The sequence below is a fragment of the Canis lupus genome, chromosome 27 (genome assembly GCF_003254725.2).
Source record: "Canis lupus dingo isolate Sandy chromosome 27, ASM325472v2, whole genome shotgun sequence".
In the NCBI taxonomy this organism is placed as follows: domain Eukaryota; kingdom Metazoa; phylum Chordata; class Mammalia; order Carnivora; family Canidae; genus Canis; species Canis lupus.
The window spans coordinates 27,888,351-27,904,888 of NC_064269.1; the positions used below are offsets into that span (position 1 = coordinate 27,888,351).

General features: G+C 34.1%; 1 protein-coding gene across 10 annotated transcripts in view; it reads right to left on the minus strand.

Annotated features, from left to right (window-relative positions):
* AEBP2 (AE binding protein 2) overlaps nucleotides 1-16,538 on the minus strand; it is a 206,190-nt gene that overhangs the window by 141,855 nt on the left and 47,797 nt on the right. For all 10 annotated transcript variants that reach the window (XR_004809846.2, XM_049102612.1, XM_049102614.1 and 7 more), the window contains exons 4-7: nucleotides 12,167-12,353; nucleotides 7,856-7,980; nucleotides 3,040-3,107; nucleotides 579-692 (exon numbers count right to left, since the gene is read on the minus strand). Coding sequence is in view for 9 of the 10 variants with exons in the window: in XM_049102612.1 (XP_048958569.1) it covers nucleotides 579-692; nucleotides 3,040-3,107; nucleotides 7,856-7,980; nucleotides 12,167-12,353 (494 nt within the window). In the remaining variant the exon portion in view is untranslated. The remainder of the gene's footprint in view (nucleotides 1-578; nucleotides 693-3,039; nucleotides 3,108-7,855; nucleotides 7,981-12,166; nucleotides 12,354-16,538) is intronic.

Sequence of the window (16,538 nt, forward strand, 5' to 3'; positions counted from 1 at the left end):
CCTACTCCACAGGCTGCTGTGAGGATGTAAAGCACCTAGCAAAGTGACTCAGCATATAGTCAGAAATGCTGGTATCTTCTCTTTCCCCCCCATACCTTCATAAGCACAGCACACTAAAACAAAGGTCAGATCAGAAAATTATTAGCATTGTGAACACTGAGCTACCTCTTAAACACAATATTTAAACTACTATTCTAAAAATGTTTGGGTAGATTATAAGTTCAAAAATTCAACCATTTTTGGGGGGCATTTTAGGGCATATGTGATATATTCCCAGACCCACAAAAGTCTGATATTATACTTAAACATAAGGCACTTATTTTCCACATACTATATGCATTACAATTTAAGCTACATAAGATAAATCTGGAATTAAATTGGCAAATAAACTTTACCAAAACATTATCTTTCTGGATCCTACAATGTAGAAACCTTTATGATGGAATCTCCACATACAAAGCTCCAGAAAGCAAGCTATGCTTGGTACTGAAACTCAATACTTAAAAAGAAGTCCTAACCTTATATCCAAAATTTAGGGAGATTTAAGATTACAATAATCAAATCAAGAATTAAATTACCTGTATATGTTTGGATCCAAAAGCAAGGCAGTATCTTTGGGTAGCTTTGATAAATGAACTACTTTAGTTTTTAATTGATGTCGTTCACTTTCATTCACCCACACGTCAGGCAGACTATGAGTTTAAAAAAAAAAGTCATAAATGAAATAACATCTATCTTAAACTTATTCACATACTTCAAATTACATAGACTTTTCTGCTGGTGTGACTGAGCCACCTAGGTTAACAAGCTTTTCAGAAGCAAAGGAACAGCAATGGGATGCAGAGTCCCAGCTAAAAATGGCACTGAAATTTCAGGCATGAATTTGGGAATTAATTAGGAATTATTTTGGTGGCAAAGCCACTTAGAAACACACATTATACAAACACTCCTTGACTTTTAGTTCACTGAGTAAAATTCATACTCGAGCCTGACTTGGAAATTTGACAATGAATTTATTTTTATTTTTTTATTGAAGTATAATTGATTTCCAGTGTTGTATTTGTTTCAGGTGTACTACATAGTAATTCAACAATTCTAGACATTACTCTGTCACTCTATCATATTATTATAGTACGACTGACTATATTCCTTATGCTGACACCAAGTTTTTTAATGAAGAAATAAGTAAACACCCCACCAGATAAAGCCCCACTTAAAAAAAAATGCACATGTCACCAACTCTTGAATTCAAAGAAATCTAATCCTACTGGGAAATTCAAATAAAAGCATTTTGATATCTGGACTGATCAATTTCCAAAACACTAAGAGTATACATATATTTCAACATCTTAAAGGAACTATGTTTTAATTTTTTTTTTTAATTTTTATTTATTTATGATAGTCACAGAGAGAGAAAGAGAGGCAGAGACACAGGCAGAGGGAGAAGCAGGCTCCATGCACCAGGAGCCCGATGTGGGATTCGATCCCGGGTCTCCAGGATCACGCCCTGAGCCAAAGGCAGGCGCCAAACCGCTGCGCCACCCAGGGATCCCAGGAACTATGTTTATAACCTCTATATATAAAAAGAGCTCTTACAGTATGAAACAGGTGAATGCTCATTGAAGAAAAAGGGATAGGAGAGACAAAGGACACAAACCAACAGTTTACAGAGAGTGTAAACTCTCTCTGTGTCTCTCATGAATAAATAAAATCTTCTTTAAAAATTAAAATTAAAAGAACTCTAACATTCTGCAGTTTGTGTATTGATTTTAACAGCTATTAATAGTAGAGAAAAATGGCAACTTTAATGTTTCAGCAAAAAAGGAGCTCATTAAGTTTTACACAGCCATTTCAAAATACTTCATAGCATTATAAATATATATGTATTTGCAATAGCATTTCCACAAAACCTGGATGGGGAGGGGAAAGTGATGGAAAATATGTTCTATGTTAATGCAATTTGATAGTCACAGAATTAAAAGATAGATTTCTTTACCAATATGCTAAGCATATATTGTAAACTCTCAATCTATTTAACAACTCTTAATTCATGGGGCACCTGTGACACCCAACATGGAACCTGCTTAAGATATTCTCTCTCTTCCCATCTCTTTAAAAAAAAAAAAAAAAAGACTCTTACATCACATTCATTAACATATCACAATGAGAAATATTACAGAAAAATATTTAATAACAAAGACAAATGTTAAGCACATACTATTAATTTCTGAAAATTCAAGTATACCCAATGAGATTCCATCCACTTAAGTTTATTCTGTTCTTGGCATTTTTAAACTTTGTCTAAAATTTCTATAATACATCTTTATTACCTTTACTAACAAGAAGGAACATTTTAATTAAAAGATAAAAGGAAAATTAAACATGAAATGTTTAATTAAGGAGCATCTGGGTCAGAAAAACATAATGGTGCTAGAAAACCAGCCAACTCAAAAAAAGAAAAAGAAAAAGAAAAGAAAACCAGCCAACTGATTTTTTAATTTATTTATTCATGAGAGACACAGAGACAGGCAGAGACACAGGCAGAGGAAGAAGCAAGCTCCCCAAGGGGAGGTCCAATTCCAGGACCCCGGGATCATGACCGGAGCGAAAGGCAGATGCTCAACCACTGACTGAGCCACCCAGTGCCCCACCAACTGATTTTTCTATAAAATATCATTGTGGCTAGAAAATGTTTAGAAATTTTTTAAATGATGCAAACAAAGGCATAACTAAGGTTGCTTGCGTATTACCTAAGGGTCTTTTAAAGTCCTAAAAATAATCACATCCTAAAAACGATTAAAAATTGCTATAACAAGTTTTATTAAAAATAAGCAAGTTTTAAAGCTTATACCTTGAGCCAGGTACTATACAAGCTTTCAGAGATTATCCTTTTAATCCTGACAAGTCAAAATGTTTTGCAGCTTAATTTCTATAATTCTTTTCTAACATTCAAATCCAATTACTTAAATAATTTTTGATTATAAGATTTTTAATAAAAATAAGAGTCTATTAATTATACATAGCATTCCAAATACTTACATGTCTTCAGGCATCCAATGAAGCAAAAGTTTTATCTTTCCAGAATCTTCTTTTCTCTTAGCTATTACCTAGTGATGAAATAAGAGATCATAAAAATGATTCACAGAACATTATTTTAATATATCAATAAAAAGCACTTTTGATCCTAATCAAGAATTTTTAAATGTTCATATCCCCAGACCAGATATTACCACAGTATTTTGTTCTGACCAGCTTTGTAGCAGCTTTACCTCTGAGCATGTATTTTCACAAAAAAAAAAAAAAAAGAAAGAAAGAAAGAAAGAAAGAAAAGAAAAGAAAAAAAAAAAAAACCCAAAACAGAAAAAAGAAGTTGAAGAAGTTCTGCAAAGCCAAATACTAATACCATATTAACTTTATTAAGGGCCTGAAAATGTTACTTATTTTACTATCAAAGTCTGAAGATTCACTAGATTTCCAACAAAAAATCCATACTGGTTGGAATATTTTTAAAGAATAAAACAGTAAGGAAAAGAAGTAACAGCTGAGATCTCTAATTTATGACTAAGATATTTATGTTTGCTTGGATGTTTTTGTTTGCTGGTTGGTTTCTGTTATTTTAAATGAAACATTAGCCAATGAGTGTTTAGGTTCAGTTTTAAGGAGTCTACAGATCTAAGTTAAAAGGTGGATCAACCTGAATAAAAAGACCAACCTAAAATGTAAAAAAGGCAATATGCTTGTCATTCGTTACCAGATTCTGAAAACTAAGGAAATGCTTATATAACTGACCAAAATTGCATTTTGTATCTCTTACAACTTCCATATTAACAAAATTTGCACTTTAGTGTTCTCATAACCTAAATCTCAGTATTTTTACCTAGTTTAAGCTGCAAACAGCCACCTCAAAATATGTTAGAACTAAGTAAAAACATCACTTTATATAAAAATAAAATACTTTCTATTCTCGTTACATAAAAACCAGTAGTTCTTTAATTCTAGACTTGGCAAAATAAAATACATTCTATTCTCATTATGTAAAAAAAACCAATAGTTCTCTACTTCTAGACTTGGCAATGTGATTAATTTAAAAGCCCAAAGACAGATATGAAGGTGCTGAAACAAAATACCACTCCAAAAAAAGTAAGACATAAAAAACAATGCAAACCAACCAAGCACAGCTAACCAACTGACTGGTAACTAGGATTCTGCTGACCTCTTCTGGAGAAGGCTCGAAAGAAAATGTTTCAATTAAAGACAAATTAGGCCAACTGCATAGTATGTACATCACACATAGATTTTTCTGCAAACTGTTTCATTACCAGTATGGTTATTGACTGTAACTGCTTATTTGATTTCTAGGAAACCTAAATTTGCAGTTTGTATTGGATAGTCTGATTACTAAAAAAACTGATTCTCTTTAACACATACCACACCTCCATCCAAACCTAGTCATGGAACTTGGGAGGTCTACCTAACTCCTTTTTTTTTCTATTGTGTCCAATGAAGTAAGTACCTTTTCTCATATTTGATGTCTCTTCCTTCCACTTTCCTCAGGAAAAAGCACTCCTCAGATTATACTCTACCTCTGTGGCTCTTTCTCAGTCAAGGTACTCCTACCCCTCTGATGTCACCTGGAGGTGCAAATCACTAATGACACTAAGGAGTCATTAGTTTCTTAGTGTACGGCAAACGAAGTATCATTCTTAAAACTTGTCAGATGTTTTCTACAGCTAAAAACTTATTTTCATCTTTATACATGATTTTAAGAGTGAATTAAAAAAAATTTCCAGACTCCTAATATCACCACTATTTTTAGTTCCTTCATTTTTTGATCAGATCTATTCCTCCCATGGTGAACCTAAGCATTTCATCACAAGAAGCTGCTCTAATGAAAGCATGTGAACATTGGTGCTTCATTTTTTAAAATACAACCGTATTTATCATCATCACCACTATTCCCTAAGATGTAGAGATACCTGCTCATTACTAAGCCATTTCATCAGGTTTATTGCCCTGTAAATTCAGTGATTAGTCTCCAAACCTCACTCCTTATATTTATGCTTATTTCCTAGGTATAAATCCAATCTGATTCCTTTAAATACCTTTAAGTATGCTGACAATATCTCTGTATCTATAGCCCATACCTCTCCTCTGGGCTCAAACTCTTCCATCCAAGTAAATGAGGCAATACATTCTGTATTGAATATGTCAAAAATTACAGCTCTTGACACTCAACTCTCCCCCAATCTACTCTCCCCAAATCCTCTATTAAATGGTAACTCCATTCTTTTGCCCAGTCGCCCAGACCAAAAACACCAGAGTCATCCTTTACTTTCATTATCAAACCAGACATGTGATCCATCCATAATTCTGGTCAGTACTACTTTCAAAAGATATCCAGAATATAACACTTCTTAGCATCTCCACTCTAACAATTATAGCCTCTTCTCACCTCAGATACTAAAAAGACTGATCCTCTTTTCCCCCATCCTGACCTTCATTCTGTTCTCAACACAGAAACCTAAGTGAGCATATTAAAATCCACAAGAGAAAATAGATCAGTGAGTTCTCTAGGACAGGGGATGCGGGCAGAGATGAACTACAAAATTACACTAGAAAACTTCTGAGTGATGGGAATATTCTGTATCTTATCTGTGGTGGCAGTGGTGGTTTCATTGGTGAATACAACTGTTAAAACTCATAAAATTGTATACTTTAAATGGATGCAGTTTTTATTTATCATCTCAATAAAAATTATTATGGAAAGAAAACAACATTAGACCATGGCTACTCAAATTTCTTCAATGGCTTCCCATCAGACAAAGAATAAAAACCAAAGCCTTAAGTTCAACAACGTTCTCCCTCATTACCTTTCTGAATTAACTCCTACTCTCTCTGCCTTCTTGCATACTTGGTATATTTTCAAACATATGTGGCATATTCCCACTTGGTCATTTTATATTTGATTTTCCCTCTAGCTATGATGTCCATCCCTCTAGTATCTGAATGGCTCATAACCTCACTTCTTGTCAGTTTTTACAATTCTACTATTTCATCTTGTTTATCATGTCTCTTCCACTAGCCACAGTCTATTGTTTTAATGGTTTTGTTCACTGTTGCATCATGCTCAATATTTAAGCAAATGAACGAATGAGTACTAATGCCACACTCTGGGTCGAGTGACCACATCTCACTTATTGATCTTCGAAAAAAAGAACAATTATAGACCTACCAAATCATAAACCTATGTTATCAAATGTCAAAGAAGGACTTCAACCATCACTGCTGAACAAGACCCTAATCTTGCTGAATCCAAAAAGAATTCCCAGTACAGCCATTTTAACTTTGTCTTCACAAACTTTAATTTTCCTTTCAACTCTTTCATTCTTATTTAGATAACTATATTTCCAATGTTTTTTTTCTTAAATCCAATGTTCTTTAAAAGCAAATAAATTATGGTGCGCCTTTCCTCAAACCCAAAGTTGCATCATGTGCTCCAATCTCAGAAAAGGTTGCCTTGCTTTCTGTCTAATCTTCTACCTTTCTTGCTTTCAATTCTGGCAATCACAATCAAAATTGGGAATTTTTCACTGGAAATGTACATAAAAGAAAAAGTAAAAATGCAATGCAATAAATAAAACCTCAATGTTATAGGAGATAGAAAAAATAGATATTCAAACCAGTAGATAAACTGGTATCAATATTGATCTTTTGTATTTAATTCTCATGCATTCTGATGGACATAAAAAATAAAACCTAAATTTAGTATATTTTATATTTTAACTCTCAAAATTAAATAATCTCTTTCTCTAGGGATTCAAATCACCAAGGTGTGGTCTAAAATTTACCTCTACTCATTTACCTATACCAAAATATACCAATTTAAGGATGACTGGATAATAAAATGGCAAGGAGCATGGGAACAAAGAATAACTCTGTTACCTCCTAACCAAAAATGAAATATTTATTGCTTTTTAAAATTTGATACTATAGTCACTCATCCAACAAATACATACACTGTCTATTATGTATCAGGCACAATTACAGAAATTTGGGATACTTCAGTAGAATAAACAAAAACTCCCTCCTTCATAAATCTTTAATTTAATGGCCGTTATCCTATTTCTGTTTAATACCAACGTTAGATGTGTTTTGGGAGTGAGGGGCGAGCATGTAAGCACTTAGTGGCAGGGAGTTAAAAAGAATTTAATATTCTCATTCTATTAAAGAAAAAACCAGAAAAGAGAACTAGTTTAAGGTTACAGCTTGATCCTCAAATGCCTACAAGCCCAAACATCACCCCGATACTCCTAAATAGCTCAAAATAAAAGCTGAAATATTCAATCATCAAAATGTTGAACTGTGAGAAATATAATTGACTCTTGAACAATGTAGAGATTAGGGCTGCCAATCACCTACACTGTCACAAATCCACATTTAACTCCCCAAAAATTTTTCAATAGCCTACTGATGATCAGAAGCCTTACTGATAACATAAACAGTCAATTAACACTTATTTTATACTTTATATGTATTGTAAACCATATTCTTACAATAAAATAAACTAGAAGAAAATATTAAGAAAATTTTAAGGAAGAAAAATACATTTACAGTGATTTATCGAAAAAATTAAGTGGACCTGTGCAGTTCAAGTTCATATTAAGAGTTAACTGTATTTGTTTTATAACCAACAATACATGTAATTTTAAAATACTGATAAAGCAGAACTTGTGATCTTGTTAAAATATATTTTCATAGACTTTGAACAGTTTAGAATTAGGATTGTGAAAGTCAAAATACATGTTCTTATAAACCTACACAAGTAATTTGAAAAAAAACAATAACAAATACTTACAGTACTATGAAAAACAACACTGTGTCCCTTCCCTAAACTTTCTATATGAGCTGAGAGGTTAAAGCATATGGCTCGATGTCTTATCGCATCCAGTGTTTGTGCATCGAAGAAATCATGTGGTCGTGCTAAAAGTCAATATAAAAGAGGTAAAGAATATTTAGAAAAATGTAACAATCTGCCAAGTAGCCAGTCTATTTTCTACAAAAATACATAATAAGAAGGATCTTGAAACAATTAACATAAGTTTCTATCTGGTATTTAAACAAAAAATTTTAGTTTGCTTTTAGAACATGGGGTTTAGCTGGCAAGGATACACAAAAGCAGACTTCCAGCTAATGAGTGAATGAGGGGCCTAACTGTGCCTGTTGGTGTGTGAGGTTCTAACCTTCAACCTCATGATTCCACAGTGCAACTACTATCTTTTCCATATAATTTCCTATTTTACTCCAGCATCTCTCCTGAGCACGAGTCCTGTATTTTCAACAATCTGATGAGTATCTACCCTATTGCTACTACTGAGATTTAATTCACCACACCCAAATATATAAACTATATGCCATGAATATTCTATATTAACATGGAATCAAAAAATTTCCAGATTTGGGGGATCTGACTGGCTCAACTGGAGGAGCATGTGACTCTTGATCTCAGGACAGTGATTTCAATACCCATGTTGAGTATTTACTTAAATACATTTTTAAAAAATTATTTTTCCAAATTTGACAAACCTTAATATTATTTTAGAGTTTTAACAAGTATTTTCTTAATTATAAATAACTCTTCTAGGGCGCCTAGGTGGTGTCCAACTTGGTTTCAGCTCAGGTCCTGATCTCAGAGTCCTGAGACCTAGTTCTGCATGAGCTCCACACTTAGCAGGGAGTCTGCTTGGGATTTGCTCTCCTCCTCTGCCCCTTCCCCTTCTGCTCTCTCTTTCAATAAAATCTTTAAAGAAAAAAAAAATAACTCTAACAACAATCTAAGAAAATTATAAATACACTTTTCCTTTTTTTTTTTTTAAAGATTTTATCTATTTATTCATGAGAGACACAGAGAGAGAAAGAGGCAGACACACAGGCAGAGGGAGAAGCAAGCTCCATGCAGGGGGCCTGACGTGGGACTCAATCCCAGGTCTCCAGAATCATGCCCTGGGCCAAAGGCGGCACTAAACCGCTGAGTCACCCAGGGATCCCCTAAATACACTTTTCAATGCCAATGAGTCTACCAAAATTCTTACTCCCAACTCCCCCAGTTATTAGCTGTGTTGACTTTAGGCAAACTCCTTAATCTACTTAACCTGTTTCCTTATTTGTGAAATGGAAATACAATGGCTATTAAGTAAAACAAATGTATATAGAAATGCCTTTAAGTCACAAAGCAGTCTGTATTATTAAGCTTACATTATTTTGAAATAAACTTACAAACCTGGAGTAAGTGATCTCTTAGTGTAATCACAACAAAACTATACACTGAAGATTTAATTTGATAAGAACATTTTTTTAAATTTCTATTTTCATCCCACTAGTATTATAAATTGTGCTGTTTTTTATTCCTAATTAGAATGTTACTCAAGGAAAATGAATTTATTTTACAATTGTGGAGCTTACTAATACATGAAATTTTTCAGTATCAACTATAATTAAGAATTAAATTTTATTGACAATAAATGAAATGGCTTGATTTCCTGGTACAGCATATCCTGAATTACATGTATGCTGATTCACTACACAATTCATATTTTAATACTATGTGAAGTGAATTTTCCTCTACTAATCATGGAGTCCTCAGAACATCTACACAAATCCACCAGAGTTTTTGTGGAGAAATGTTTTCACCAGTTGGCATAGACAATAAAACAACCTAAATAGCTATTTTTTTCATTGGACTTTTCTTCAAAGGAAAATAAATAAAACAACATCAAGTAATAAACTAACAGAACCCACAGGACTAGGAATGCAAAGGGAAATCAGAAAAAACATGTTTGATGTTTACAGGAGAAAAAAGTCAAAAGGAAAAACAAATCCCATTCCCATTAGATTTGTGGCTAGGGGGGGGGGGGGGGGGGGGTTACTCTACTCTGTCCATGCTCTCCAAATATGCTTTCTCCTCAGCAGGATAAGCACTTAGAGAAAAGAGAAACTAGAATTAATCTCTCAAGTAGGTCTGTGTCATGATCCATTAGGGTAAGGAAAGAAATTACTATCACTATTTTCATTTTTCATCAATGTTTTTCAATATATCTTTCTTGGTAACAGTTTTATAATGTGCACCAGCACTGTATTATATAAGCACACATGTTGAGAATAGGTGCCCAAGCGTTTTTTTTTTTAACTGATGAGCTACATAATCAAAAATCTTTGGAGACCACAAAAATTGAGACTCTACTTTCCTGTGGCTCAAAATTATACATATTATCTGATATCTTTTTGCCCTTTTAGTATGGTATTATGGGTATATCCCCAAGAATGGTATATATGGCCTTGTAAAAGAATATCTTTATTCTTAGGAGATGCATTCTTAGAGTATATTGGAATCAGGACCAAAAGAGTATGTATGTATGGAGATAAAGTAAATGTAGCATATTCTTTAAATGAAGGACATACAAGTATTTATTATACTATTCTTTCCACTTTATTTTCAAAAATATCAAAATAGAAAAGCTTTAAAATAAATTTTAAAAATTCTAACAAAAAATGACTTAAGCTGCAGTTCTGCCATTTATTAATGTACTTTTCACCCAGTTAAGTGAAAATGACCTCTCTGAATTAAATGAGGAAGGTACTAGAGCAAAGAGATCATTTAGTGCACTGCTTTAAACATGTCTATTTTTAAGGAAAGAATGAACTACAATGGCAGCAGCTCTGCCATTCAAATAACGGCACTTAACAGTAGCTGCTCACAGTGAAAGAGCTTAGATTTTTTTAAAGTTCATATACTCAGGATTATCCTCATCCTCTTCCCTTCAAAGAGGAAAGAAAAAGATTTTTTTTTTCACCCACTACACAACCTCCCTCCCCACCACTTTCCCTACATACCCCTTTTTTCTCTATACTGGACAAAACATTCTCAAAAGAAGCCTTGACTTAATCAGACACCAGTCCCTCCATTTCTAAGCAAGGCCTGGATATTTAACTGAACCATTCTCTTTAAGAGAACAAGCACACTGTATAGACACTACACCAAGCAAATAATGTAAAAAAAAGTCAGAAGTTTAAATGATTACTATATATAAACTGAGAAGAAAATAATGAGGCTATTAAGTGGAATGGGTAGGAAAGTTATTCTCAGTTTTGAATACCATAATATATATTTAGCAATCTTCTGTGTGTGATTGCAAGCTACCCAAGATCATCAGTCAAGTAAAAAAAAAACTGATGTCATTTCTGTTTTTATAAATGGAGTCAAAAGGAAAATGGATCCATAATCTAAATTCAATAGCCAACTTTGAAAAATGCATGTTTATTTCAACAATAAGAAGCCTAAGAGTTTAGAAAAATTTGTCACCTATGATTTGTTCCTTTGTCCACTGTAGCTTTGTGATAACAAAAATTTTAACATTTTAGAGACAAGTTTTCCAATCTGGATTAGTGTTTGGAGTCTCTTCTGCACTCTAATCAAATCCCAAGGGAAAGGGTATAGTGATCTCCTTTTTTCTTTCTAGTTCAACCCTTGCATTGGACTCCCTCCCTTTCAATGACAGCTGCCGTCAATCATATTTCTTCACTTTGGATATATTTAATTAGCCAGCTGACACCAAGACCAGGGCCAGTGCTAGGCTCTGGAGTTTCTAAGTCAAGTCCTGCTCCCCACATTTATAAACCTCATCGTCCGTGTTCTATCCTAAATATTGAGGATATACTTCAAAATCTGGTAATTTGGCATATAACATGTATTTCAATAGAATTAAGGACTGAGACACTGTAAACAGTTTTACTATTCACATATACTACCACTTTGGAGCAGACTGGTTACTTTTACTTCATTATTACCTTTAACATGTTCAAATTTTCTAAAATATCAACATTGCCACATTTTAAATCTTATTTTAGAACAGAATCAAAGGAGCCCTCAAAATGTTATTTCTATACAGATTTCATATTCTAGGGCCACATATACTTACCCCTCCCTTAACTACTAATTAGGATAAAATATACATTAATGAACTCTTACACTGACACCCAAGAGATCCTATCTGTTTATTACTGTTAACAAAAATACACAGAGTTAAAGAACAGTAAAATCTGAATTTGCATGAAAACCCAAGATATAAACAAAAGCTATCTAATACATACAGATTTTTAGTGAAACACTTACGTAATGAACGTCGTCTTTTGTTCTTTAATTTTCTCCTTTTGTTCATCCCAGCTTTAGAAGGAGATTCTTCTTTGGCCTTTGGCTGGCTAGAAACTTTTGAGGAGTTCTGCTGACTGAAGTGTGTGGGTACATGGCGAGCTAGCCCTCCCTGAGAAGCAAAGCTGGCATTGCAGCCACCAACAACACACTAAATAAAAATAAAAAGGATGTCAGGGATGCCATGTAGGGCACAATAATATGAATGAGTGAATATTTTATATTTTTGGAAGTAAATCAGTAACACTATGGAACTATCCCAGATAGAAATTGTAAGAGACTACTACACCCCTTCTTGTTATAAATTGCCCAAAATATTACACATTAGGCATTGGCAGAGATGTAAAATAAAACTCTAGTTCCACAACTCTCCAGTTTACTGCTCTCCCCACTACATGCAAGGGAAAAATAGTGAGATCTTCTTTCCAGAAAACTTGGGTTTTGAATTTAACACCTTCCTAAGAAAAACAGTAACTTGTTTTTAAATCAAAGAATCAGATATCATCCTAGGGTGCCTGTGTGGCTCAGCTGGTTGAGTGTCATGACTGGCTCAGGTCATGATCTCATAGGTAGTGGCTCATGATCTTATGTCAGCTCAGATCATGATCTAATGGGTAGTGGGATCAAGCCCCATGTCCGCTCAGCAAGGAATCTGCTTGGGATTCTCTCTCCCTCTGCCTCTGCCCTTCCTGCCAAACACGTGCTCTTTCTCTCTAAAATAAATAAAGCTTAAAGAAAAATTAAATATCCTTAACAATTACTTAGGACTCCTAGATTTTTAAAATTATTTTTATTGTTAACAATATATACTGCTTCAAGACCATCAGTCGCCTCCCTACTTTCTATGCTGTTAGAACAAATAGAGAAGATATACAGTGATACTGACTTTTAATTATTAGATCCAGTTGCTTAGAGAAGACTTATGTTCAGGGTTGATCTTACACAACTCTATAAATTCTACTAAGTACTGCCTTCTTTAGCCTTCTGGACTTGCCAGATTGAGAAAATGAAAGGTTAACTACCCAAGTCACCTGGAAGATCTGCTACTCCAACAGTGAATGCAGAATGTTTGGATATTACTAAAATTATAATACAAAAATTAGCTATAGTACAAGTGTGTGACTTTTTTAAAAGATTTATTCATGATAGACACGGAGACAGAGAGAGGCAGAGACACAGGCAGAGGGAGAAGCAGGCTCCATGCAGGGAGCCTGATATGGGACTCGATCCCGGGTCTCCAGGATCACGCTGAAGGTGGTGCTAAACCGCTGAGCCACTGGGGTTGCCCAAGTGTGTGACTGCTAACAAATCAATGTTACTAATTAAAACAAACACCATTTTCAAAATGATCCCCAAACAGCAAAATCTACAGCTGAATTTCCAGTGGCTTCTCTAGTAGTAACTTATCTAATATACTTGGTTTCTGGCTTGACAACCAAACTCCAAGCATAGAAATCTGTCATGTTGAATACCAAATAAATCATCACATTAGTCCTAGGTGGTTCAACTTAGCGTTTATCTAGAGAATACCACAAAAAATTTAAATTTTCAGGCTCTTTCTTTTAATCCAGGGAACTTTATCATTTTAAACTTCTAAAAACACAAAACAACTCTGTTAGTAAAGATCGCAACTTGGTTTACAAAGTTCCTCTAAATCTATGCAAATTTTTAATCTTCTGGGACGCCTGGGTGGCTCAGCGGTTAAGTGTCTGCCTTTGTCTGCCTTTGGCTCAGGGTGTGATCCTGGGGTCCGGGATCGAGTCCCACAACGGATACCTGCAGGAAGCCTGCTTCTCCCTCTCTGCCTATGTCTCTGCCTCTCTCTGTATCTCTCATGAATAAATAAATAAAAATCTTAAAAAAACTAACTAATCTTCCAAACTAACTAATCTTCCTTTAAGGACATGACACTTTCACTGCTTATTTAGATACTTATCCCAATTCATCCTTTCCCTATATATACTGAAGAACATACTTTTATGAATATATATATACACACATACATGCATGCATGTATATATATCCAGAAGCACCTTACTAATCATAGCTATTTCTAAATATACCTGAAAACTAAACTACTTACAGATTCTAATAAAAGTGATGCTGGCTGAAACATTTTACAGCAATCTCCTTATATAGTGCCATTCATAATCTATTTGTTTTGATACAAAAGAGACTTTTTATGGGCTCTAATGGTACTCTGCATTACTAATAAAAATCTTTGCCCATTTTAAGGTGTACATTAAGAGGCAGAGGAATGATCCAAGGTTTTAGTTCAAATATTTATATATTCAAAGTGCTATGTAAGATGCTAAAAGCATAAGGATGAATGCTTATACTTAAGTATAATTTACACTTAATTATACTTAATTTCCCACCCTTAAAGAGCTTACATGTAGTCAGGAGACATATAAAATGACAACTTCAAAGTTGGCAGTAAGGGACAAAATGCTATGGGAACCCTGAAAAGGAGCAATCAGCCATATCCAGTGCTTTAAAATTAATATTTAATTCTTAAAATGACCTTATCAATAGTGTGGTCCTCAGAGTGCCTGCATCAAATGTTCAGCTATATATTATGACAATGGCAAGTTTAGCATCTAATGGTTACTGAATTCTCAAAATTTAAAAATTTACTAGGTAGATTTTGAGTGCCAAGAAAAAAATAATGCTTTTTAAAAGTTTCCATCTCTTGGGGTGCCTGGGTGGTTCAAATGGTTGAGCATTTGTATGTGGCTCAGGTCGTAGTCCCAGGGTCTTGGGGTTGAGCCTGAGGTGGGGGTAGAGGGGTGGTCCTTGCTCAGCAGGGGGTCTGCTTCTCCCTCTACCCCACATAACCCCACTCATGCTTTCTCTTTCTCAAATAAATTAAATCTTGAAAGAAATAATGAAAGTTTTATGTCCTATGGATTACCAATAGAATACTATCCAGTACAAAATCCATTAAAGACTACTGTAACCAAGAAACAAACTTTAATTTTATTTAATTTTTATTAATTGAGGTGAAATTCATATAACATGCCATTTTAAAGTATACAATTCAGTGGTCTTTAGTGCATTCACAATGTTGTATAATCATTAGCTAGCTCCATATCCTTGCCAACATTTGTTATTTTCAGTTTATTTTATTAAAATCATCCTAGTATGAAGTAGTACCTCATTGTGGCTTTTATTAGTATTTCCTTAACTGCCATCTATATTTTTTACAAAGGTAGTGTCTTTTACTATAATAATAAAACTAGCCCTTCCATTTTAATTTTCAGTTAATTATCTGATACTTAATTTCACTACTAAAAAACTTTTAGTATCTAAAATAGCTTGGTATGTGAATCTACCTCTCCAATTGCTAATTTTGTGAAATCTAAATAAAGATCAAAGGCTTAGCATCTGAACTGAGAGTACTTAAGTAGAATCACCCTAATGGATTAGTTTTACACTGTCCAATACATTTTAGGCATCAGACACATATAGTTACTGAGCACCTGAAATGTGACTATCCAAACTGAAAAGACTTATAAGTATAAAATACACACTGGGGGTGCCTAGGTGACTAAGTAGGTTAAGTGTTTGCTTTCGGCTCAAGTCATGATCCTGGGGTCCTGGGACTGAGCCTCAGGTCCATCAGGGTCCCTGCTCAGCTGAATTGGCCTCTCCTTCTCCTTCTTCCTCTGCCCCTCCCCCTCACTTGTGCGCTCTCTCTCAAAATAAAATATTTAAGAAAAGTAAATAAAATACATACTGAATTTTGAAGATTCAGTACCCAAAAAAGCAAAAAATTTCATTAATTTTGTATACTGCTAAGATGTTGAAATAATAATATAATAAGTTAAGTCAAAGATGTTTAAATTATTTTCATCTGTTTCAATTATTTTAATGAAGCACTGGAGAATTTAAAATTATCTATTTGGTTCATGTATATTTCTATTACACAGTACTGCCATAGAATAAAGCCATAAGGTATTTATTTTCCTTACTTTTCAATTTTAGAAGATATTACTCCTATATTTCCTAATATCTACTTTAAAAACATACATGGTCTTTTGCAGCCCTTGTGTCAGGGACTTTAAGGAGTACAATAAACTATTTGTCTTTGGGACATCTGGGTGTCTCAGTGGTTGAGCATCTGCTTTTGGCTTGGGTCATGATCCTGGGGTCCAGGGATCAAGTCCCACATTGGGCTCCCTGCAAGGAGCCTGCTTCTCCCTCTGCCTGTGTCTCTGCCTCTCTCTGTGTGTCTCTCATGAATAAATAAAATCTTTAAAAAAAAAAAAAAAAAAAGAGAAGTCTTTGCCTCAGAATTCCCAGGTTTTTTTTTTTTTTAAGATTTTATTTATTT